At 39.8% G+C, this 25,428-nt stretch overlaps 1 protein-coding gene across 1 annotated transcript in view; it reads right to left on the reverse strand.

Moving 5' to 3' along the window:
* pgm2 (phosphoglucomutase 2) overlaps window positions 1–25,428 on the reverse strand; it is a 66,323-nt gene that overhangs the window by 31,453 nt on the left and 9,442 nt on the right. Inside the window, exons 3-5 of the mRNA XM_063043309.1 lie at window positions 18,859–18,965; window positions 15,226–15,310; window positions 4,583–4,666 (exon numbers count right to left, since the gene is read on the reverse strand). Of these exons, the coding sequence (XP_062899379.1) occupies window positions 4,583–4,666; window positions 15,226–15,310; window positions 18,859–18,965 (276 nt within the window). The remainder of the gene's footprint in view (window positions 1–4,582; window positions 4,667–15,225; window positions 15,311–18,858; window positions 18,966–25,428) is intronic.

Here is a 25,428-nt window from a genome sequence, read left to right on the forward strand (position 1 = left end):
GGATTGGGAAGCTTTTAAAAACTAACACAAGGCCGAGGGAAAAGATGACATACGAAAGAGGATACCAAAGAGGATAACGGAGGATACCACAAGTTCTTTTTCCAGATACAGTGGTATGCAAATGTTTGGGCACCCCGGTCAAAAATTTCTGTTACTGTGCTAAGCGAGTAAAAGATGAACTGATTTCCAAAAGGCATAAAGTCAAAGATGACATATTTCTTTAATATTTTAAGAAAACTTTTTTATTTCCATCTTTTACAGTTCCAAAATAACAAAAAAGGAAAAGGGCCTGAAGCAAAAGTTTGGGCACCCTGCATGGCAGTACTTAGTAACACCCACCTTGGCAAGTATCACAGCTTGTAAACGCTTTTTGTAGCCAGCTAAGTCTTTCAATTCTTGTTTGGGGGATTTCCGCCCATTCTTCCTTACAAAAGGCTTCTAGTTCTGTGAGATTCTTGGGCTGTCTTGCATGCACTGCTCTTTTGAAGTCTATCCACAGATTCTCGATGATGTTTAGGTCAGGGGACTGTGAGGGCCATGACAAAACCTTCAGCTTGTGCCTCTTGAGGTAATCCACTGTGGATTTTGAGGTGCGTTTAGGTTCATTATCCTGTTGTAGAAGCCATCCTCTATTCATCTTCAGCTTTTTTACAGATGGTGTGATGTTTACTTCCAGAATTTGCTGGTATTTAATTGAATTCCTTCTTCCCTCTACCAGTAAATGTTCCACATAACCATATAACAATTACAGCATGGAAACAGGCCATCTCGGCCCTTCTAGTCAGTGCCAAATTCTTACTGTCACATACCTGCACTCAGCCCATAACCCTCCATTCCTTTCCTGTCCATATAGTTGTCCAATTTAACTTTTCATGAAATTCTGCAGCCTTTTTTCTCCAAACATACCTTTGCTCATTGCGGCCAAAAAGTTCCAATCAAAAGGTTCAAAGGAACATCTAAACAAGACTGATGCATTTTGGAAACAAGTCCTGTGGACTGATGAAGTTAAAATAGAACTTTTTGGCCGCAATGAGCAAAGGTATGTTTGGAGAAAAAAGGGTGCAGAATTTCATGAAAAGAACACCTCTCCAACTGTTAAGCATGGGGGTGGATCGATCATGCTTTGGGCTTGTGTTGCAGTCAGTGGCACGGGGAACATTTACTGGTAGAGGGAAGAATGAATTCAATTAAATACCAGCACATTCTGGAAGTAAACATCACACTGTCTGTAAAAAAGCCGAAGATGAAAAGAGGATGGCTTCTACAACAGGATAATGAACTTAAGCGCACCTCAAAATCCACAATGGACTACCTCAAGAGGCTCAAGCTAAAGGTTTTTCCATGGCCCTCATAGTCCCCTGACCTAAACATCATCGAGAATCTGTGGATAGACCTCAAGTGAGCAGTGCATGCAAGATGGCCCAAGAATCTCACAGAACTAGAAGCCTTTTGCAAATGGGCGGAAATCCCCCAAACAAGAATTGAAAGACTTTTAGCTGGCTACAAAAAGCATTTACAAGCTGTGATACTTGCCAAATGGGGTGTTACCATGCAGGGTGCCCAAACTTTTGCATCGTGCTCCTTTCCTTTTTTCCTATTCTAAAATTGTACAAAACAAAAATAATACACTAATCTTGCTTAAAATGTTGAAAAGAATGTTTCATCTTTAACTTTATGACTTTTGGAGATCAGTTCATCTTCTACTCACCTAACTATTCATAGTAACAGAAATTTTGACCAGGGGTGCCCAAACTTTTGCATGCCACTGTATATAACGAATAAAAGAGAGGCGAATGCAGATACTTGATCACCAGAAAATAACTCTGGACAGGTAATAATGGGGTACAAAGAAATGGCAAAAGAACTTAAGCATTGTACATCCATCTTCACCGTGGAACTTGACAAAATAGGCCAATATCAGCATAGTTTCCTTAAGGGAAAATCTTGCCAGACAAATCTGTTGGAATTCTTTGAGGAACTAACAGGCAGGATAGACAAAGAAGAATGTCAGTGAATGTCGTGTCCTTGGATTTTCAGAAGGTGTTTGACAAAGTGCCGCACATGAAGCTGCTTAACAAGATAAGAGCACATGGTATTACAGGAGAGATACCAGCATAGATAGAGGATTGGCTGATTGGCAGGAGACAAAAAGTGGGAATAAAATGAGTCTTTTTTTGATTGGCTGCTGGTGACTAGTGGTGTTCCGCAGGGGTTGATGTTGTGACCACTTCTTTTCACATTGTATGTCAATGATTTGGATGATGGAATTGATGGCTTTGTGGCCAAGTTTGTGAACGATACAAAGATAGGTGGAGGGGCAGAGAGTCTGCAGAAGGACTTATACAGATTAGGAGAATGGATAAAGAAATGACAAATGGAATACAGAATAGGGAAGTTATTGTCATGGACTGGTAGAAGGAATAAAGGTGTAAACCTTTTTCTAAAAGGTGAGAAAATTAAAAAATCTGAGGTGCAATTGACTTGGGAGTCTTCATGCAAGATTCCCTGAAGGTTGAGTCAGTGGCGAGGAAGGCAAATTTCAAGAGGAGAAGAATATAAGCACAAGGGTGTAACGCTGAAGTTTTACTTGGAGTATTGTGAGCCGTTTTGGGCCCTTTATCTAAGACAGGATGTTTCTGAGTGTGTTCAGAGGAGGTTCACAAGAATGATTCCAGGGATGAAAGGGTTATTGTCTGAGGAGCGTTAGATAGCCTTAGGCCTGTACTCACTGGACTTAGAAAAATGAGGGGGGGGGGAATCTCATTGAAACCTCTCAAATATTGAAAGACCTAGATAGAATGGATGTGGAGAAGATGTCTCCTCTATTGGGGGAGTCTAGAACCAGAGGGCACAGCCTCAGAATAGAGGAACATCCATTTAGAACGGAGATGAGGAGGAATTTCTTTAGCCAGAGGGTGATAAATCTCTGGAATTCATTGCGATATTCCGCTGTGGTGGACAGGTCATTGGGTGCATTTAAGGCAGATGTTAATCGGTTCTTGATTAGTCGGGGCATGAAAGATTATGGGGAGACGCCATGAGAATGTTCAGAATGGGCTGAATGGCCTAATTCTGCTCCTATCTCTTATGGTCTTTTTTTCTGAAAAACTATGATTGTAAAGTTCTCAGCATGTGCATTAGGTTTGTTACCCTGGAAATATTGTAAATAAACAAAAGGACCTCATCTTTTTTGTCCAAGTAATGGTCACTTCACTGTAAAAATGCAGGTACTAACTTCTGAAATTTTTAGGTATCAGGTTGCTAAATTTGTGACAACACATTCTTCATCCAAAGGAAACAGAACAAATATGAATTACTTAAAATATTATGAGTGCAACAAACAAAAACAGAGGCAGTCTTGATGCTTATTGTCTTATTTGGAATAATTACACAAATTCAAGATAAAAGAGATCCCATGTTTTTATAAGTATGATTGAAGATAATACACTCTGCAGTGAATTTTATTCTAACAAGACTCAGTGCACAGATGGATTTCCAAAACATCATTTACATACAACAAACTACTAGCTAGATCTAAAGTATTAAGACATGCCAACATAGCAAGGGAGACCTCCGTCAAGCCTAAAGGTTTTCAGGCAGCTTTCATGATATTGCCCAAATCACAAAGATAAAGCCAAATAGGAAAGTGGAATAAAATTGAATTGATTGCACAAGAAAATCAATTAAGTGAAAAAGTCTGCAGTTGCTGGAAATCCAAAGCAACACAAAGCATTGAAGAACTCAGCAGGACTGATGGAAAAGAGTAAACAATCAACTTTTCAGACAGAGACCCTTCCTCAGCACTGGGAAGGAAGAAGATGCCAGAATAAAAAGGGGGGGGGGGTGGGGAAGGAGGCTTGCTGGAAGTTGATAGGTGAAGCTAGGTAGGTGGGAAAGGTCAAGGGGTGGAGAAGAAAGAATTTGATAGGAGAGGAGAGTGGACAATAGGAGAAAGGGGAGGTGGAGGGGACCCAGTGGGGAGCAATAGGCATGTGAGAAGTGGTGCAAGGTCAGAGTGGAGAATGGGGCGGGGGGGGGAGGAGGGAATAGATTTGTTCACTGGTAGGAGAAATCGATATTTATGCCATCAAGATCAGAAGCAAATAAGAACCCAATAGAATCTGGTATAGAGGTTCATAATCAGTAAAAAGGTTTTCAAATTTGTCGATTGCCCTAGGATTTTTCTGCTTTAGACATCGGAAAGAATGAAGCAATTCAATTCCTATCACTGTTAGCTCATTGTGAAGGAGTAAAACCCAAATTAAACTGTATTAATTATTCGTGAGATAATCTTATTTCACTGTCAGTGAACACAAGGCTGAGGAATGTGATGGAGAAAAAAAAATCACATGCAAATATTGACATAGACAAATTCCTAGAATTTACCAGTCATACATTCATTTTTGTCAATCTGCACTCTACTTCCATTAATATTGCTACACCACGACCACTTACATGAATCATTGTACAGGCTGCATTTCATCACAACATATGTAAACTATGGGGAAAAAAGATCAGCTTATTTATCAACTAATGGATTTGGGTAAAGTGACAAATTTTGCACAAAGAACTGCATGTTTACCTTATAACCATTATCCTGCTTGGGGTTGTGAGATGCTGTTACCATTATTCCAGCACACAGCTTCAACTGGGACACAGTAAAAGGCTAAAAAAAAGTTTGACAGTTAGAGTTATATTTAAGGAAGAAACTATCAGTTACAAATTAATAGCAGAAATTTGTATTCAGATTAGTCAGATGAGTTTATAATCTGTAATTCTGATAGTACTGACATTAAATATATTAAGTGTATTCATACAGATTATAGATTTTAATAATCACCATATCTATTCCATAGAAAAAATTACATATACAATATATAAAAGTGGATTTTTTAAAATATATTGAATAAATATTACATTCTGATAATCAAAGGTTTCTCTGATAAAAATAAATTAACTTTCAAAGCAACACACAAAAAATGCCAGAGAAACTCAGCAGTATCAGGCAGCATCTATGGAAATGAATAAACAGTCAACGTTTGGGCTGAGACCTTTCTTCAGGAAGATGCCAAAATATAAAGGTGTGGGGTGGGTAAGGAGAACAAGTGGAAGGTGATAGGTGGAGCCAGGCGTATGGGAAAGGTAAAGGGCTGGAGCGGAAAGAATCTGATAGGAGAGCAGAGTGGACCACAGGAGAAAGGAATGAAGAAAGAAACCCAGGGATAGTGATAGGCAGGTGAGAAGAGATAAAAGGCCAGAGTGGGGAATAAAGGAAGAGGAGAAACCAATATTCATGCCATCAAGTGAAATTTCAAGATGTTCACTTGGAACTCTTGAGATATTCAAAATTTTGGATGGTTCTAAATGTTTCCTAATTGAGCACACTCTCGCATCAGAATCATTATTCTCCATTCCAGAGACGTAAACACATTATATAGTTCATTCTATCAATGTTATTTTGTGATTGCTACATAATCAATGCCATCTTTGACATGGTGGCAATTGTCCTTCAACAAACACCTGAGACACAGTATAACCATTTATTCCATCAACACTCTTGGAAAGTTGTTTCATACATTACATCAGTGAATGCAAGCTTGGAAATACTTTGGTATCTCTGTCAGGATATCCAGATGTTAAGAAGAGATCCAAATATATTTACACGAGTCTAAAGGTACTTCAGAACAAAACAAAGGGAAACTGAACTCTGAACTTGGAAGACAGATTTAAAAATTTAGTCAATAAGTACAAACCCCATTTCCAGAAAAGTTGGGATATTTTCCAAAATGCAATAAAAACAAAAATCTGTGATATGTTAATTCACATGAACCTTTATTTAACTGACAAAAGTACAAAGATTTTCAATAGTTTTACTGACCAACTTAATTTTATTTTGTAAATATACACAAATTTAGAATTTGATGGCTGCAACACACTCAACAAAAGTTGGGACAGAGTTAAAATAAGATAGAAAAATGCACAGAATATTCAAGTAACACTGGTTTGGAAGACTCCACATTAAGCAGGCTAATTGGTAGCAGGTGAGGTATCATGACTGGGTATAAAAGTAGCGTCCATCAAAGGCTCAGTCTTTGCAAGCAAAGGTGGGTCATGGCTCACCCCTTTGTGCCAAAATTCGTGAGAGAATTGTTAGTCAGTTCAAAAGGAACATTTCTCAACGCAAGATTGCGGAGAATTTAGGTCTTTCAACATCTACAGTACATAATATTGTGAAAAGATTCAGAGAATTCAGAGACATCTCAGTGCGTAAAGGGCAAGGTCAGAAACCACTGTTGAATGCACGTGATCTTCGAGCCCTCAGGCGGCAATGCCTAAGAAACCGTCATGCTACTGTGACAATTATAGCCACCTGGGCTCGGCAGTACTTCGGAAAACCATTGTCACTCAACACAGTCCGTCGCTGCATCCAGAAATGCAACTTGAAACTGTATTACGCAAGGAGGAAGCCACACATCAACTCTACGCAGAAATGCCGGCAAGTTCTCTGGGCCCGAGCTCATCTCAGATGGACCGAAAGACTGTGGAACCACGTGCTGTGGTCAGATGATTCCACATTTCAGCTAGTTTTCGGAAAAAACAGGCGTAGAGTTCTCCGTGCCAAAGCTGAAAACAACCATCCAGACTGTTGTCAGCGTAAGGTGCAAAAGCCAGCATCTGTGATGGTATGAGGGTGCATCAGTGCCCACGGCATGGGTGAGTTGCATGTATGTGAAGGTACCATTGACTCTGAGGAGTATATTAGGATTTTAGAGAGACACCTGTTGCCATCAAGGCGACGTCTCTTCCCGGGACGTCCATGCTTATTTCAGCAGGACAATGCCAGACCACATTCTGCACGGGCTACAACAGCGTGCCTTTGTAGACAGAGTGTGTGTGCTTGACTGGCCTGCTGCCAGTCCAGATCTATCTCCTATTGAAAATGTATGGCGCATCATGAAGAGGAGCATCAGACAACGGAGACCACGGACTGTTGAGCAGCTGAAGTCTTATATCAAGCAATAATGGACAAAATTTCCAATTGCAAATCTACTACAATTAGTATCCTCAGTTCCAGAATGATTAAAAAGTGTTATTAAAAGGAAAGGTGATGTAACACAATGGTAAACATGCCTCTGTCCCAACTTTTGTTGAGTGTGTTGCAGCCATCAAATTCTAAGTTTATGTATCTTTACAAAATACAATCAAGTTGGTCAGTAAAACTATTGAAAATCTTTTCTTTGTACTTTTGTCAGTTAAATAAAGGTTCATGTGAATTAACATATCACAGATTTTTGTTTTTATTGCATTTTGGAAAATATCCCAACTTTTCTGGAAATGGGGTTTGTAAATGGATTTGAAATTGTTGCTTAAGGAAGAAAGAGTTCATGAACAAAAGGATGAGAGTTTTAAATTAAAATTATTGATTGACTCAAACTGACTATGCCATCGAACAGAAGAGTGATAAACAACTGGGACCCGAAGCAAGTTAAAATATACACAGAACAAAGAACAGGCTGACATTTACAAAGGGTGGAAAATGGGAAACCAGCCAAGAGCCACTGAATAGCCAAGTCTGAGATAATAAAAGTATAAAGGTTTCAGCAGATGGGCTGAAGGTCTTTGTAACAGACAAGCCACTGTCAAGTGAGCTTCCAATATCAGAAGCAAATAGAAAGCAATGCAAAGGAAATTAGTGCAAAATTGGCAGAGGTCACAAGACATTAAACTAGTCAAGTGATTTCATAATGGTATCGAAAAATTCAAGTCATTATTTGAATCTATAAATATAATTAACTCCTTGATTCTTGCAGGATTGAGTTGTAATATCAGAGATTCCGAGGCATAAATATAAATGCAATTATTTTTAAGAACTTTGTTATAGCAAAAAATTAGTCATGGTCATTTTAGCATAGTTAATGAATAATGAACACATTAATTTTAAGCTTTATAGTGAGAACGTAGATTCCATTAATCATGCAGTACTTTTTAATTCATTTGTATATGCAGCATCAGGAATAGAGAATTGATGCAAATATGGTTTATATTTGAGTCCAAGTTAAGCTTTATGACCCACTACTCATTATAAAACCTTAATCTGTCATTTTATAAACTTAATGGCCAACAGAAAAAAATATAATCAGTGTAATGGTTTGCTGAAGCAACAATTGCTTCAGATGCCTCCAGAACTCTACCAATAAAGCTAACTTCAGTCATTGACAACTTGAAAACTCCCAAACAACAGGGGCTTTAGGAAATGTACTCTAAAGGCTGATTTATACTTGTGCGTACGGGCTACGCTGTAGGCCTGATTTATACTTTTGCATACCCTGATGCCGTAGCGAGCATGCATAGTTGTGTCTGCATCGCTCTGCAATTCACCGCCAAAACGCTAGTTGGCAGTGGGGTTTCTATGTCACTGTGTTGAGTTTTTTCGTGACAGACATGGATGAGGAAATGCATTTCAGATATTTTCGGATGTCAGCAGGTAGATTTGACGATTTGGTTCATTGTCTCCAACCATTTATTTTGCATCAGTGTACAGACATGGCAGAGAAAAGCAACCGGAAATGCGTAGGAGGAAATATGATGCTACCAAGCAGACTAATCACAGTTGTTGCGGTCTGCATCGCTGCGATGCGTGAGTTACATTTTTGGGGAGGTGCACGTCACCCTACGGCGTAGGGTACGCGGTATCTACGGCGTACATTTGACGCAAAAGTATAAATTGGGCTTTAGGCTCTGAATTCCACCATACTTAGCATCTGAATAGAGGCTCTTTGACACTCTGCCTGCAAACAGATTTGATGAGGATGGTTAGGAGATCAATGAGTTAATTAACTATAAACTCAAGAGATTCGTGGATTGCAAATTTCCACACACCACACAGGAAAGAGCATCTCAGACACCTGAAAGCTAAAGACTAATAACAAAACTCAGCACCTTTACAGCAATTGTGAGTGAAAAGTAGGTCAGAGATTCAGGAAATCATTGATAATTTCAATATAATAGGTAATAGGCAATTAGGGTTAATTTCAAGTTAGAGGCATAGTATCATCAATGCCCAAAAGCAGTGGAGAAAAATGTTTGAATTGCAAAAGTAGAAGAGGAAACAGAAGTCAAATGCAAAATAAACATCACCTGAACAGACAAAAACCATTGACATTAAGGGAAATAAAGATTTTTTTTTTGAAGTTTCTGAAGACATTGTACCTACAACAAGAATTGATGAGATCTCCAGTAGTTTTACAAGTGGAATTAAAATACAAAGTCCTCAGATGCCAGAAGTACATTAATAGAAGAACAAGTTAAATTACCCGGACACTATATATCACATATATTTATCCTGATTACGCTGATTTATGGGGAAGATCAGAGGCTCAAAGATTGCTGGAACAGAAATGGACTACAAACTGTATCTGGCAGTCTGCATCTAAATGTCCAGAAGGAATAAGACCTTCCAGTGCAGATGCAATGGTAGCTCCAGCTGAACCCGCTGAAAAATGAACCAAAAGGTCAATAAATTAGCCAACCAAATGTCCAATCTGTCTAAGAAACTTATGCATGCTGTTATTTCCAATCAGAGCACAGTAACAATCCATCTTACAATCAAACTGTCTTTGGGGAAACTCCCACAACATGGTATGCTGTCACATCTTTGGAAAGTCCCAATAGTAAAATTTTACTATTTCCTTTGTTCTAATCAGAGGCTGATTCTCTATTGCATCAATTGTTTTCTTGCACACTTCCTCCTTATAATGCACAGTTTTTATCTTCAAATACAAGCCACTTATAGAAACCTAGAATCTTACAACCCATCTTAATTTGCTGTGTTTTAAAAAAGTGACTTTAAAATATTTAGGAATACACAAAATGTTGTAATTTGAACTTGATAATATTGCTTCTTTTAGATAAATATTTACAGACTGCAATTCTATCAATTGAACGTGGTTTGGTTGTAGATGGCCTGCCCCCTTGTGGCTGCAAGGCATCTTGCTGCAGAACAGTAAAGGTTGCTCTTCCTCTGCGAATTTTCACTTCCTGAATCTTTGCAAGAGAAGTTTTAATTTAATTTACTTTATCATGAAAGTAAATAGTAGGACACTGGAGAATACCTATTGCTGCCCATGAAAACCATTAAATTTAACCTTTCATGTGATCAGGGTAATGGGAAGGAGTCTGTGAACTGTTGTTAATGGGGATAAGCACACCATCACTGTACTATTCAGCAACATAGGCCATTGGATAAATGCTTCTCATTTGTTGCAACTTTACCGGAAGGATATTGAAAAGTTTCTGACTTCTTACCATGCATGGAAGTTAATGATTGACAGTACTGCTCACTAATTAAAATTTTGCACAATGCAAGTGTTATGTTTTGCAAGTCCAGAAACAAATCAAAAGGAAAAAAAAACAAGTGTCAAGGGATACTTGTGTACTTAGTGTTTTTTTTAAGGCTCTCATATACGACATGGTGGCGTAATGAAGAATGCCATTCACACAATTCTTATGCAGAACCTATAATGAACTATGTAAACAAAGAATGCTTAATCAAACAACAGGAATTCTGCAGATGCTGGAATTCAAGCAACACACATCAAAGTTGCTGGTGAACGCAGCAGGCCAGGCAGCATCTGTAGGAGGAGGTGCAGTCGACGTTTCAGGCCGAGACCCTTCGTCAGGACTAACTGAAGGAAGAGTGAGTAAGGGATTTGAAAGTGGGAGGGAGAGGGGGAGATCCAAAATGATAGGAGAAGACAGGAGGGGGAGGGATAGAGCCAAGAGCTGGACAGGTGATAGGCAAAAGGGGATACGAGAGGATCATGGGACAGGAGGTCCGGGAAGAAAGACAAGGGGGGGGGGGGACCCAGAGGATGGGCAAGAGGTATATTCAGAGGGACAGAGGGTAAAAAAGGAGAGTGAGAGAAAGAATGTGTGCAGAAAAATAAGAAACAGATGGGTACGAGGGGGAGGTGGGGCCTAGCGGAAGTTAGAGAAGTCGATGTTCATGCCATCAGGTTGGAGGCTACCCAGACGGAATATAAGGTGTTGTTCCTCCAATCTGAGTGTGGCTTCATCTTTACAGTAGAGGAGGCCGTGGATAGACATGTCAGAATGGGAATGGGATGTGGAATTAAAATGTGTGGCCACTGGGAGATCCTGCTTTCTCTGGCGGACAGAGCGTAGGTGTTCAGCAAAGCGGTCTCCCAGTCTGCGTCGGGTCTCGCCAATATATAAAAGGCCACATCGGGAGCACCGGATGCAGTATATCACCCCAGTCGACTCACAGGTGAAGTGTTGCCTCACCTGGAAGGACTGTTTGGGGCCCTGAATGGTGGTAAGGGAGGAAGTGCAAGGGCATGTGTAGCACTTGTTCCGCTTACACGGATAAGTGCCAGGAGGGAGATCAGTGGGGAGGGATGGGGGGGACAAATGGACAAGGGAGTTGTGTAGGGAGCGATCCCTGCGGAATGCAGGGGGGGGGGAGGGGAAGATGTGCTTAGTGGTGGGATCCCGTTGGAGGTGGCGGAAGTTACAGAGAATAATATGTTGGACCCGGAGGCTGGTGGGGTGGTAGGTGAGGACCAGGGGAACCCTATTCCTAGTGGGGTGGCGGGAGGATGGAGTGAGAGCAGATGTACGTGAAATGGGGGAGATGCGTTTAAGAGCAGAGTTGATAGTGGAGGAAGGGAAGCCCCTTTCTTGGCCTGCTGCGTTCACCAGCAACTTTGATGTGAGATGCTGCTTGGCCTGCTGCGTTCACCAGCAACTTTGATGTGACCTCCCTCCCCTTTCTCGATCTTTCTGTCTCTGTCTCTGGAGACAGCTTATCCACTGATGTCTACTATAAGCCTACTGACTCTCACAGCTATCTGGACTATTCCTCTTCTCACCCTGTCTCTTGCAAAAACGCCATCCCCTTCTCGCAATTCCTCCATCTCCGCCGCATCTGCTCTCAGGATGAGGCTTTTCATTCTAGGACGAGGGAGATGTTTTCCTTTTTTAAAGAAATGGGCTTCCCTTCCTCCACTATCAACTCTGCTCTTAAACGCATCTCCCCCATTTCACGTACATCTGCTCTCACTCCATCCTCCTGCCACCCCACTAGGAATAGGGTTCCCCTGGTCCTCACCTACCACCCCACCAGCCTCCGGGTCCAACATATTATTCTTCGTAACTTCCGCCACCTCCAACGGGATCCCACCACTAAGCACACCTTCCCCTCCCCCCCTCTCTCTGCATTCCGCAGGGATCGCTCCCTACACAACTCCCTTGTCCATTCGTCCCCCCCATCCCTCCCCACTGATCTCCCTCCTGGCACTGATCCGTGTAAACGGAACAAGTGCTACACATGCCCTTACACTTCCTCCCTTACCACCATTCAGGGCCCCAAACAGTCCTTCCAGGTGAGGCAACACTTCACCTGTGAGTCGACTGGGGTGATATACTGCGTCCGGTGCTCCCGATGTGGCCTTTTATATATTGGCGAGACCCGACGCAGACTGGGAGACCGCTTTGCTGAACATCTACGCTCTGTCCGCCAGAGAAAGCAGGATCTCCCAGTGGCCACACATTTTAATTCCACATCCCATTCCCATTCTGACATGTCTATCCACGGCCTCCTCTACTGTAAAGATGAAGCCACACTCAGATTGGAGGAACAACACCTTATATTCCGTCTGGGTAGCCTCCAACCTGATGGCATGAACATCGACTTCTCTAACTTCCTCTAGGCCCCACCTCCCCCTCGTACCCCATCTGTTACTTATTTTTATACACACATTCTTTCTCTCCTTTTTTACCCTCTGTCCCTCTGAATATACCTCTTGCCCATCCTCTGGGTCCCCCCCCCGTCTTTCTTCCCGGACCTCCTGTTCCATGATCCTCTCGTATCCTCTTTTGCCTATCACCTGTCCAGCTCTTGGCTCCATCCCTCCCCCTCCTGTCTTCTCCTATCATTTTGGATCTCCCCCTCCCCCTCCTACTTTCAAATCCCTTACTCACTCTTCCTTCAGTTAGTCCTGACGAAGGGTCTCGGCCTGAAACTTCAACTGCACCTCTTCCTACAGATGCTGCTTGGCCTGCTGCGTTCACCAGCAACTTTGATGTGTGATGCTTAATCAAACCATATGTTTACAATATTACTCAAATAGGACAGAAATATTGAATTCTCTACACTCCTCTCTACCTAGCTATTACCTTGTGGGATAATGTTTTTCCTGACCAGGCTGGGGGGGTGGGGTTGGGGGTGGAATCACTGCATGGCAGGTGAGATTTGTGGCTATGAAACTACCTCAGCTTCTGGGACCTCCTGCGTGATGATTGTAGGAGCTGACTATGAGACTGCAGGAATGGTTCTGACAGCTCTGGATACTCTTACTCTCAAACAATTGACTGTTCTGTTCAACTGATCGATGTGTTGTCTCCAGATGACATCAGACGAAATCTCTACTTCGTAAGAGAGTGGTCCAGTTCTGTCCTTAGTCTGGTCAGGTACCTACTTTTGCTCACCTCTGCAGACCATCGCCAAGACTGCTTGTCCAGGAGTGAAACATCGGACCTCCTTGCTTGAGGAGCCCTCAATTTGTCTCAGCTGTTTGTCCTGCATACTCTTTCTGAAATTGAGTTTGAGGAGATCCAAGTGAGAGCACAAGGGACAACCCGCGAACAGCATAGCTGGTGAGTTGTTGGTATGGAGGGTGCTGCATTGCAATATGCAAAGTGGAAATTAGTGAACTTCTGATTCAGTGTTAGTGCAGTGTGTTCTACTATAGTAAATGGTAAACCCTAAAAAGGAAAACACAACTGTCGTCGCATTCTTTGGCCTTGGGGTATCTACCACTGTTTCAATTTTCTCAGCACCATTGTGTAATTCTTGTGCCCACATTAAGTGATGCTTGGTTTAAAGAATTTACACTTGACATGTCACGCTCTGAGCCCAAAATCTTCTAAACTTTTTAACACTGTCTTGAGATTTTGAAGATGTTTCTTGTTATCCTCATCAGTAACAATGTTGTCACTCAGATGATACTAAGTGCCTGAGCAGCCTTGCAGCACTTGCTCCACTCCACAGCTTTCTGCCGGACTACAGGTGCAGATACTACTCTAAAAATAAGCCGATTATATTGATAAAGCCCTTTGAGTGTTCATGGTGAGAAACACTTTGGACTCCTCTTTCATCTCCATCCACAGGCAGAACTCAGCGAAGTCCACTTTGCTTAAGTGTTTCCCTCCAGAAAGGTTTGCAAAGACATACTCTACCCTGGGCAGAGGTTATTGATCTACTTACGGTACTGTGTTGATGGTGACCTTAAAAGCTTCACAGATCCTGACAGACCCATTCTTCCTGGCTACTGGGATTGTGGGTGTTGCCCATGGGCTCCAATGCACTCAAACTTGGAAAGAATTCCACCACCCTCCATGTGATCTAGCTCACTGGCCGTTCACTTCCAGTGTAAGTCATATTGCTTATTTCATGTCAGTTTTCACATTGTAACTCTCAAGGCTACTCATTCTTCTGCCACTCTCATCATTATCAGATTTTTCAACAACAGCATGCAGATTACTGCTCTTTTTAAAACTGCAACTTTACTTGTTCTCTTTTTCCCTTTGCAATCCATTTATTTTTGTCTGGCCAACATACTCTTTGTACATGTCCTACTTTGTTGCATTTTTTCCACATGTTTCACCTTTAAATCTGCATTGGTTTAGTGTATGTGACCCCCTGCTGTAACAGTAACAAAATTTGTTCAGCCACTTATCCATTCTATTGTTCACATTTACTTCCAATATCCGAGAGATCAACCCCACTCTTATCTTTTCCAATTCGTTAATTCAATACTCAACCTCCAATGATCAATCTCTTATTACGCCCTTTCCATTCACTGAAACCTTTAAGCATAACACCTCTGTATCCGAGGATGAACATACCACAGTACAAGCCATGATGTTGTGCCGTTCCTTTAACCTACTCCAAGATCAATTTAACCCTTACCTCCCACATATTCCTTTATTTTTCTTTCATCCATTTGGCTATCTAAGAGTCTCTTAAATGTCCCTAACATGCCTTCGTACCAACCCCAACAGATGGAAAAACCATGCTACAAAGAAAATAATAACTATTATAATTTAAATGCAATTTAAATGCAGAGAGAAGAAATCAGTGTAGCAGTGTCATATAGACAAGACACCTATACATTTAACATACATGAATTGGTGAACACATACCACAAATGGTGTTGGAGTAATCTGAGAGAAAAGATACACAGGAATACCCTGGCTAATCAGAACAGTGGCAGCAAATCGGGCAAATCTGAAAAAAAAAACACAGAAATAAGTTAACTTTAAAATTAAAAAAGGAAAACATTTGATTAATGCTAACTTTAATGAGAAGATTCAAAAACCTGCACAATGGTCATTTCATAAACACAAGAGATTCTGCAGATGCTAGAAGTCCAGAGCGTCACACAAAAAATGCTGGAGGAACTCAACAGGTCAGGCAGCATCTATGAAGAGGAATAAAGAGTCGACATTTCAGGCCAAGCCCATTCATCAGGAATGGAAAGGAGGGGGAAGAAGCCAGAATAAGAAGGTGGGGGGAGGGGAGGAGAGGAGTACAAGTTGGCAAGTGATGGGTGAAACCAGGTGAAGAGGAAGTTGGGTGGGTGAGTGAGGGATGGGGGGGGATGAAGTGCGAGCCTGGGTGGTGATAGGTGGAAGAGGTAAAGGGATAAGGGAGGAATCTGATAGAAGAGGAGTGTGAATCATGGGAGAAAGGGAAGGGGGGGGAACTGGAGGGTGGTAAGGAGAAGATAGAGGTGAGACAGTAACCATAATAGGGAATTGCTAAAGAAAGAAGGGAAGGAGGAGAAATTATGGCAAGTTAAAGAAATCGATGCTCATGCCGTCATGTTGGAGGCAATTCAGACAGAATACGAGGTGTTACTCCTCCAACTTGAATGGCCTCACCGTGGCAGTAGAGGCGGCCAAGGACCAACATGTCTGAATGGAATGGGAAGTAGAATTAAAATCGGTGGTCACCAGGAAAACATGCCTTTTGTGGCAGACAGAGTGAATGTGCTTGACAGAGCAATCGCCCAATCTACGATGGCTATCATCGACATCGAGGAGGCCACATCGGATATAGTAGACGACCCCAACAGACTCACAGGTGAAGTGTCATCTCATTTGGAAGTACTGTTTGGGGCTCTGAATAGTGGTCAGGGAGGAAGTGTAGGGGCAGGTGTAGCACTTGACCCACTTGCAAGAAAAAGTGACAGCAGGGAGGTCACAGGAGGGATGAGTGGGCAAGGGAGTCGCATAGACAAGACACTCTCTTGCTCAACTTTAATGAGAAGATTCAAAAGCCTGCACAATGGTCATTTCATAAACACAAGAGATTCTGCAGATGCTAGAAGTCCAGAGAGTCACACAAAAAACGCTGGAGGAACTCAACAGTTCAGGCAGCATCTATGAAGAGGAATAAAGAGTCGACAATTCAGGCCAAGCCCGTTCATCAGGAATGGAAAGGAGGAGGACTCTCTTGCTCAACTCATTCCAGCGCTTTGCATCAACACAAAAAGTGCTTACAAAAAAGGTCATTTTATTAATTGTGGAAGCTTCAATAGTAAGCAATTTAGATAATTGGACTGGACAACATTTTACTAAATAGGTTCAACAAAAAAATTATTAACCACACTATTTTCTCAATCAAATGTGTGAAAAACCTAAAATGTGAGGACTCCATGCACTTACTAGCCATTCCCTGCCAGCAATTTTCCAGCCGCAAAATCAAAAACACTGCAGATGCTGGAGATCTGAAAGACTCAGCAAGTCAGACACATCTCTGGAAAGAGCAAAGGTTAGCCAAAGACCTTTCAACAGAAGTGAGAAAGGGTGAAAATATGTTAGCTTTCAGTTGCATTGAAGTGTGTGCGTGTGTGGGGGGGGGGAGGGCGGGGATTGATGGGCAAAACAAAGGAGACCTCCCTCGTCATGAATAATAGTGAAGCTACGGTTTTATCCATGGGAAACAATAAGAAAAGGGGACAAATTGCAGGGCCTGTCTACAGGTCCAGCATGAAAGCATGTTACCTTAAATGTTACATGAAAGCACTGAGTCTGAAATGCTGTAATTTGCCCAGACAGAAAATGAAGTGCTGTTCCTCAAGCTTACAATAAGCCTTGTTATATCATTTTAACCACCTGCCTGTGATGCACAAGCACATCTGTCCCAGTGGACCCATTGTTTTGGCCTACACTTGCTTCTCAAAACCTCTTGCTTCCTGCCTTGAACAAGGGGAGAAAGGATGGTGTCAATTCCTTCCTACTTACACTCACAACACCTGCAATTTCAGAATCAGGTTTATTATCACTGTCTTATGTGACATGAAATTTGTTGCTCTGTGGTAGCAGTACAGTGCAAAGACAAAGTTAATAAAAATTACAAAATAAGTAAATAGTCTAGAAAAAGGAATTATTTGTTCATGGATTGCCACTTTGCCAGCTTCCTATTCCTTGATCGTGAAGGTACAATCCCTCCATATCTCTATCCCACACCGCAATGATGTCCTTGGAACATTTCCCTTGTACCAGCACAGTCATTTAACTCGCTGAACACACGAAACTGCTTCTGTTTCCATTCCATTGTATTCACTTTCTTCACATTGAAAGGTTTGGCGATAGAAACTTGCATGAGCACAAGCTATGCATGCCTTTAGCGAGATACATTTAAAGCTTACTGCTTTACTTCTGCTCAGGGCTCCCGCCCTGAACTCTTTTTCTAATCCATGGTGTCACTGAGGCTTTCTGCACTCATTCAGTTCTAAAATTGCATTATTTATTTCCGCATTGTTCTCACATGTTCCATCTCTTAACTTCCCTATTTGGATCTCTCTGTCGCCATCTTACAGAATAAGCTACCGACAAATATTATTACAAGCCTCTAGATGGCCACAGCTATCTTGACTATATTTCCTCCCACCGTCTCCTGTAAGGACCTTATTCCCTTCTCACAGATTCACCTTCATCTGTCGTCATTGCACTTGCACCAATAATGAGATTTTCCACGTTGGCACCTCCAAGGTGCTTTCTTTCTTCCCGAACTGTGGTTTCTATTCTGCAAAGTTAACTAATCTCATGACTATTCTTTTTCCTGTACTTCACTCACCTTCTTTCCACCTTGACAGAGCAAGGACAACGTTTCTATGCTGCTCATCCTCTCACCCACTAGTCTGTGCTTTCAACAGATCAGCCTTTCATCGTTTGTAATTTCCACCAGTGCCAACAAGATTCCACCAATTCCACACATTCTCTCCGCTCCTTCTCTGGCATTTTGAAGGAACCATTTTCTTCATACTTCCTTACTTGTTCTTCCATCTTCACCAACCATTCCCCTTCTTTTGACACAATCCAACGCAAGCACAGGAGACACGATACAAACAACCCTATCAAGTGAAGTTGCTGAGCACCAGCATTCAGTCAGCAATGGTGACTTGAGCTCTCTGTTGCCTGTCTTTCTAACACCATCTCCCAGTGCCATTCTGATCACTCTGTTAGTGAGGCTGATTGTATGTTTGAGCAACAAAGCTCATTGCAGCCTTCCAAATCCAATATCAAATTCAACAAGGCTGGGTGCTTCCCTTCTTAGTCTATATTGAAACAGGTCAGGTCGTCCTTCTCTTATATTTACAAAGATTTTCATTTACAGAGATTCAGGAGCCTAGTTAACTTCTCTCTTCAATCTGGTACATTTCACTACATAAACTGAGTAGGTCCTTTCAAAATAAGCTATTTTCTTGCACACAATTTGTATAGAAAATTACAAAATACACAGAACATTAACTCATTCCTCAACTTCACCTTTGACTGCTGCTTCCACTGGGAGGGTGAGCACGTGCATCAAAACCAATCACGACACCTCGGTCTTTCACATCTGAAAAGGATTTTTCCAGATACCGACACAAACCCTGGAAGAAAATAAAAATTAATTAATAGGTATGCGTATTTGTTCCAATGGGCTAGCTATATCCAGAGCCCAAATTTCTTTTAGTAAATTATACATTCTAGCATATGGCTGCTAAAACTTTATTCAACCTAAAAATTAGTTAATTCTACATGGAATTAACTCCACTTAAACATACAGATAATGTTACTAAACATGCTTGACAACAGTTCAGATTTTTTTAAGCTGTAGCTGGAATTGCAACCAAATTCATATGACCATACAAATCTCTCGCTGACTTCTGAGTGCATTTACTATATTTCCAATCTCCATACTTTAATACTGCTGAAAGTAGATCATTAAATTCATTTGAAGTTGTTTCCCCCTTGATGTTTCCTCCTGCTTTACTCTTCTGTAGCTGTGTTTCTCTTCATTTGCATACACTAACCTTTCTCTTGGAATATATAAACACTCTTACTAGCTGCATCTGACCTAATCTTAATGATAAGACCATAAGATATGGAGTCATAGAAATGTACAGCATAGAAACAGGCCCTTCACTCCATCTAGTCCATGCCAAACCATTTAAACTGCCTAGTCCCATTGACCTACATGAGGACCATAGCCCTCTATACCCCTGCCATTCATGTACCTACCCAAACTTCTCTTAAACGTTGAAATTGAGCTCACATGCACCACTTGTGCTGGCAAGTTGTTCCATCCTGAGTGAAGTAGTTTCCCCTCATGTTCTCCTTAAACTTTTCACCTTTCATCCTTAATCCATGACCTCTAGTTGTAGTCCCACTCAATCTCAGTGGAAAAAGCCTGCATGTTCTTACCCTGTTTATACCCCTCATAATTTTGTACTGTGATGGGGTCCTGAATTACCCCTATGAACTGTGCTTTTGGAGCGCGAGAGAGGCGAAGACTGCTCACAGCATGTTTATACTTTCTACAAGGACGCTGCCTGCTTGGAAATTCTTACAGAGAGAGAAGGGAGGAGCTGTTTGAGAGACAATTGGTATTCAGCACGGTGAGATAAATAGAAGGTCAGATGATAGACCTACAGACACATGGTTTTGGACACTGAATGAGCTTTGTTGTGCCCACAGAAAAGGTGGGTTTTTGGAGGATTGATCAGGCAGATTGATCAGTGGTTCTCGCAGTGTGAAAAGGGTGTGACCGGTGGGGAGTTATTTGTTTGTCCAACCCTCGCCTGGGTTGATAATTCCTCCACAAAAGAACAGTCCCCTTTGTTGTGGTCCCCTTTGTTGTGGTAACTTCGAAAGGATTTCAGAGGACAACGGGAAGATTGACAGTGTCAGCTCACCTGAAAACTCAAATCTTCCTCTCTCTCTCTCTCTCTCCCCCCCTCCCCCATCACTACTCAACTCAATACCACGAACTGAACTGAACTTTACTCATCATCGTAAGACTATCTATTTACCCCCCCAACTTGAAGCTTGGTTTTCATATATTTCCACACATACTTACATATAATCATTGCTAACCTGTTTGATTTATCTGCATTTATATTACTGTATTGCGTAGTTACTAATAAATACCATTAGTTAATAGCAATACTGGACTCCAGTGTTTTCATTTCATTTTAAATCTTTTTATTAATTATTGAAAATTGACAAGAAAAATACATTAAAATAATCAAATCAATATATCAATAAGTATAATAAGAGTCAAACTATTAACCAAACTAAACAGTATATGAATAATAATAATTAAAACAAAATGTTAAAGCTATATTTTTTTGAAAAAAGAAAGAAGGAAAAAAGAACTCCTACTAACTAAAACAAAAAAACCCCGACTAACAAACAAAAAAAAAGGAAAAAAACCAGCTGGAGCATAAACCCGGAGCTATACGCCATACAAGTTTCTATATAAAAAAAAAGACATCAATCCACCAACCAAATCCATTTACCCAAGAATCAGAAGGGAACCATCTTAATTAAATCAAATCAAATGATAGTAGCAGGCAAAAGAGCCCCACCTTTTCTCAAAGTCAAATCGAGGATCAAAAGTTTGACTTCTGATTTTTTCCAAACTAAGACATAACATCATCTGAGAGAACCATTGTATCAACGAGGGAGCAGAAGCATCTTTCCATTTTAATAAAATAGCCCTTCCAGCCAATAATGTAACAAATGCAATTACATATTGGCCTGATATCGAAATACCATGAATATATTGAGGAATTATACCAAACAAAACTAGCAATTTATTAGGTTGTAAACTAATTTTTAAAGCTTTAGAAATTGTAGAAAAAATAGATTTCCAAAACTGTTTCAGTACAGAACACGACCAAAACATATGTGTCAATGTAGCTATCTCAGTTTTACATCTACCACACTGACTATTAACATTAGGAAACATTTTAGACAGTCTCTCCTTTGTCAAATAATAACGATATACAATTTTAAATTGAATCAAAGAATGGCGCAACTCGAAGAAGAGTTAACCAACTTCAAAATTCGCAACCAATCCTCTGTTATCAAGGTCACGTTAAGCTCTCTTTCCCAATCTTCCTTAATCTTAAGTAGAGGATAATTATCCTGTTGTAATAGTAAATTATAAATTTTCCCAATAAAACCTTTCACTAAAGGGTTGATTTTTAAAATAGTGTCTAACAGGTCAGAATCTTGTATATATGGAAAATTACTTAAATCTTCTTGTAAAAATGTCTGACCTGAAGACATTGCAAAAAGTGTGAGTATGAAAGAGAGTACATAGTTACGTGTTGGCACGTGGCCAAGTGGTTAGGGCGTTGGTCTAGTGATCTGAAGGTCGCTAGTTCGAGCCTCAGCTGAGGCAGCGCATTGTGTCCTTGAGCAAGGCACTTAACCACACATTGCTCTGCGACGATACTGGTGCCAAGCTGTATCGGCACTAGTGCCTTTCCCTTGGACAACATCGGTGGCGTGGAGAGGGGAGACTTGCAGCATGGGCAACTGCCGGTCTTCCATACAACCCTGCCCAGGCCTGCGCCCTGGAAACCTTCCAAGGCGCAAATCCATGGTCTCACGAGACTAACGGATGCCTATGATGATGAATTTAGTTACTAATTTCTCAAAGGACATCAATCGGCCTTCTTGAAACAAATCCATAAAAGAATAAATTCCTTTATTCCTCCAAAGAGAAAAGGTAGGATCACTAAGTGAAGGTTTAAATAAATAGTTTTGATAAATTAAACTAAGAAGGTTAAATTTTTTAAGATTAAAAAAACTTACGAAACTGGTTCCAAATTAGTAATGACTGCTTAATCATAGGATTAATATTTAAAATAGAAAATTTGGCTAGTTGTACAGGTAAAGAAGCTCCTAATAACGAACTTAAATAAAATTGTTTCACAGCTTTCAATTCCAAGTCAACCCATGGTGGACGTTCATTTTTATTGGTCCAATATAACCAAGAACACGCATAGCGCCCAATAATACATTATTAAATTAGGCAAAGCAAGACCTCCATCCTTTAATTTTTGTAAATGACATTTTCCAATTCTTGGTCTTTGATTATTCCAAACAAAAGATGAAATAATAGAGTCAACCTGATCAAAAAACTTCTTAGTTAAAAAAAAAGGAATATTTTGAAATACATAAAAATGTTGGTAAGATCATCATTTTAACTGCATGAATTCGACCAACTAATGAAAGTGTAAGAGGATTCCATCTAGAAAATAATTGCTTCATAAAATCCACTAAAGGAACTAAATTAGCTCTATAAAGGTCTCCATAATTTTTAGTGATGATAATACCCAAGTATTTAAGAGAATCCATAACTTTAAAAGGAATATCATCATATATAAAAGCAGAATCATTTAAAGGAAGTAATTCACTTTTATGCAGGTTTAATTTATATCCTGAAAACTTTCCAAATTCATTTAATAATTTCAATAAATTAGGAATGGATTCTTCAGGATTCGAAATATAAACTAAGAGATCATCAGCATAAAGGGAAATCTTTTGAATAATCCCATTTATGGAAATTCCTTGAATATCCTTAGCCTCACAAAGTGCAATAGCCAAAGGTTCCAGCACCAAATTAAAGGACTTAACAGACATCCTTGTCTCGTACCCCACGAAAGTCGAAAAAAGGGGGATCTACAGTTATTAATTACAGTGGCAATAGGGCTTTTATATATCATTCTAATCCACTCATTAGAATTAGAACCAAAGCTAAATTTCTCTAAAACGTTCAATAAACATTTCCATTCAACTCCATCAAATGCCTTTTCAGCATCAAGAGAAACAACACATTGGGGAGTTCGAGGGGGACGAGTATATAACATTTAACAGTCTCCGAGTATTAGAAAAAGAATAACGGCCTTTTATAAAACCTGTTTGGTCCTGAGAAATAATTTTAGCTAGTATATTCTCCAACCGATTAGCCATTATTTTTAAAAGAACTTTGGCATCTACATTTAATAATGAGATAAGTCTATATGAAGCACAATCTGTAGGGTCTTTATCTTTCTTAAGAATTAAAGAAATAGAAGCTTCATAAAATGTAGAAGGTAACTCTCCTAACAAAAAAGAATCTTTAAACATTTCTATAAGGAGTAAGCAAATTTTCAAATTTTTTATAAAATCCTGCCCAAAAACCATCTAGTCCAGGAGCTTTACCAGATTGCATTGAAAAAATAGCTTTCTGAATTTCTCTTTCAGTAAAAGGAGTATCAAGAATTTGTTGATCTTCAACAGATATTCTAGGAAAATCAATCTTTTGTAAAAAGGCATTCATTTTAGAAGGATCAACTGGAAACTGAGACTTCTAAAGTTCACTGTAATAGTCTTGAAAAATTTTATTAATATCTTTATAGTTACAAGCTAAACTACCATCTCCCTTACGAATTTTTAAAATTTGTCTTTTAGCTTTAACTGCTTTTAGTTGGGATGCTAATAGCTTATTACTTTCATCTCCAAACACATAAAATTGACTTTTTAATTTAAGCAAACTTCTTTCAATAGGATAAGTTAATAATAAATTACATTGTGATTGAAGTTCAACCCTTTGTTTAAATAAGTCAATATTAGGAGAAATTGCATAAGTGTTATCCAGGTCTTTAATTTGTTTTGAAATCCTATCTAACTCTATTTTTGTCTGTTTCTTAAGCTTAGCCAAATAGGAGATTATCTGACCTTGCAAATACGCTTTAAATGTATCCCATATAATCAATTTTCATCTTCTGTAATATTAAAAAATCTTTTATTTGAGTCTCTATAAATTTGACAAAGTCCAAACTTTGTAATAAGTTTTCTGGAAAACGCCAACGCAAGTTTACATCGCTAACATCATTCATTTCAAAAGTTAAGCTTAAAGATGCATGATCCGAGACAGCAATAGCATCATATTCACATTTCTGGACTTTGGACAAAAATCGGAATTTCAGCTATAAAATAATCAATTCACGAGTATTTTTTATGGACATGTGAATAAAAAGAATAATCTCTATCATTAGGATGTAGATTTCTCCAGATTTCTATCAAACCATAATCAAATAAAAAGGAAATAATAAGTGATGCCGAACCACTCGGAAGCTGTTGATTGGTTGAACTCTTGTCAATCAAAGGGTTTAAACAACAGTTGAAGTCACCTCCAATCAGCAGCATATATTCATTTAAGTCTGGTAATAAACCAAACACATTTTTTAAAAAAAGGATCATCTACATTAGGTCCATATAGATTAACCAAGACAATTTTTCTATTACAGATTGTTCCTTAAATAATTAAAAATCTACCATTAATATCTGACACGATATCTTCTTGGATAAAAATATAAGCTTTAATAAAAATAAATGTTCCCTTTGTTTTATTTTGACAAGTAGAATGATATTGAAGGCCCTTCCACGTTTTAAAAAATCTATTTGGATCGCCCATTCCGATATGTGTTTCTTGAACAAAAATTATATCGGGCTGGAATCGGTTAATAATTTTAAGTCTTCTTTCACTTAATAGGGTTATTCCAGCCACGTACATTCCAACTAATAACATTTATCTGTTTAATAACCATAGAATATTGTTTTAAACACGAAAATACACGCATACCATCGTGGGCTAATCAAAGATGGCGGTGATGAATATAACCATATAGAAAACACGCATGCTCCTAAGCTCCATAATGAGAAAAAACCTGAAAAAGAAATGTTATAATAAACCCCAAAATGCAAAAAAAAACAAATCCTCTCCTCATCCCAAAAGGTAGAAATCCGGCAAAAAGGAAGGAAAAGCCGAAATGCTTCCCCAAAGAAAAAAGCAGAACTCCGCATGCAGCTCAATATAAATAGTGATTTAAAAGTTTTTCTCCCAATTCCCCCCTCCCCTTTACAAAGAAATCACATAACTCTAAGATAAGAAAGCTCGGCAGAGAAACAGAAAAAAGATGTTTATAGTTAATCATTGAAAATAAACTAGGAATGCAAAAACAGTCTCCAAAGGCGTCAAAACGACGCTATTAAACCTAAACAGTACATTCTCAA

This window comes from Mobula hypostoma, chromosome 3, assembly GCF_963921235.1.
Source record: "Mobula hypostoma chromosome 3, sMobHyp1.1, whole genome shotgun sequence".
NCBI lineage: Eukaryota > Metazoa > Chordata > Chondrichthyes > Myliobatiformes > Myliobatidae > Mobula > Mobula hypostoma.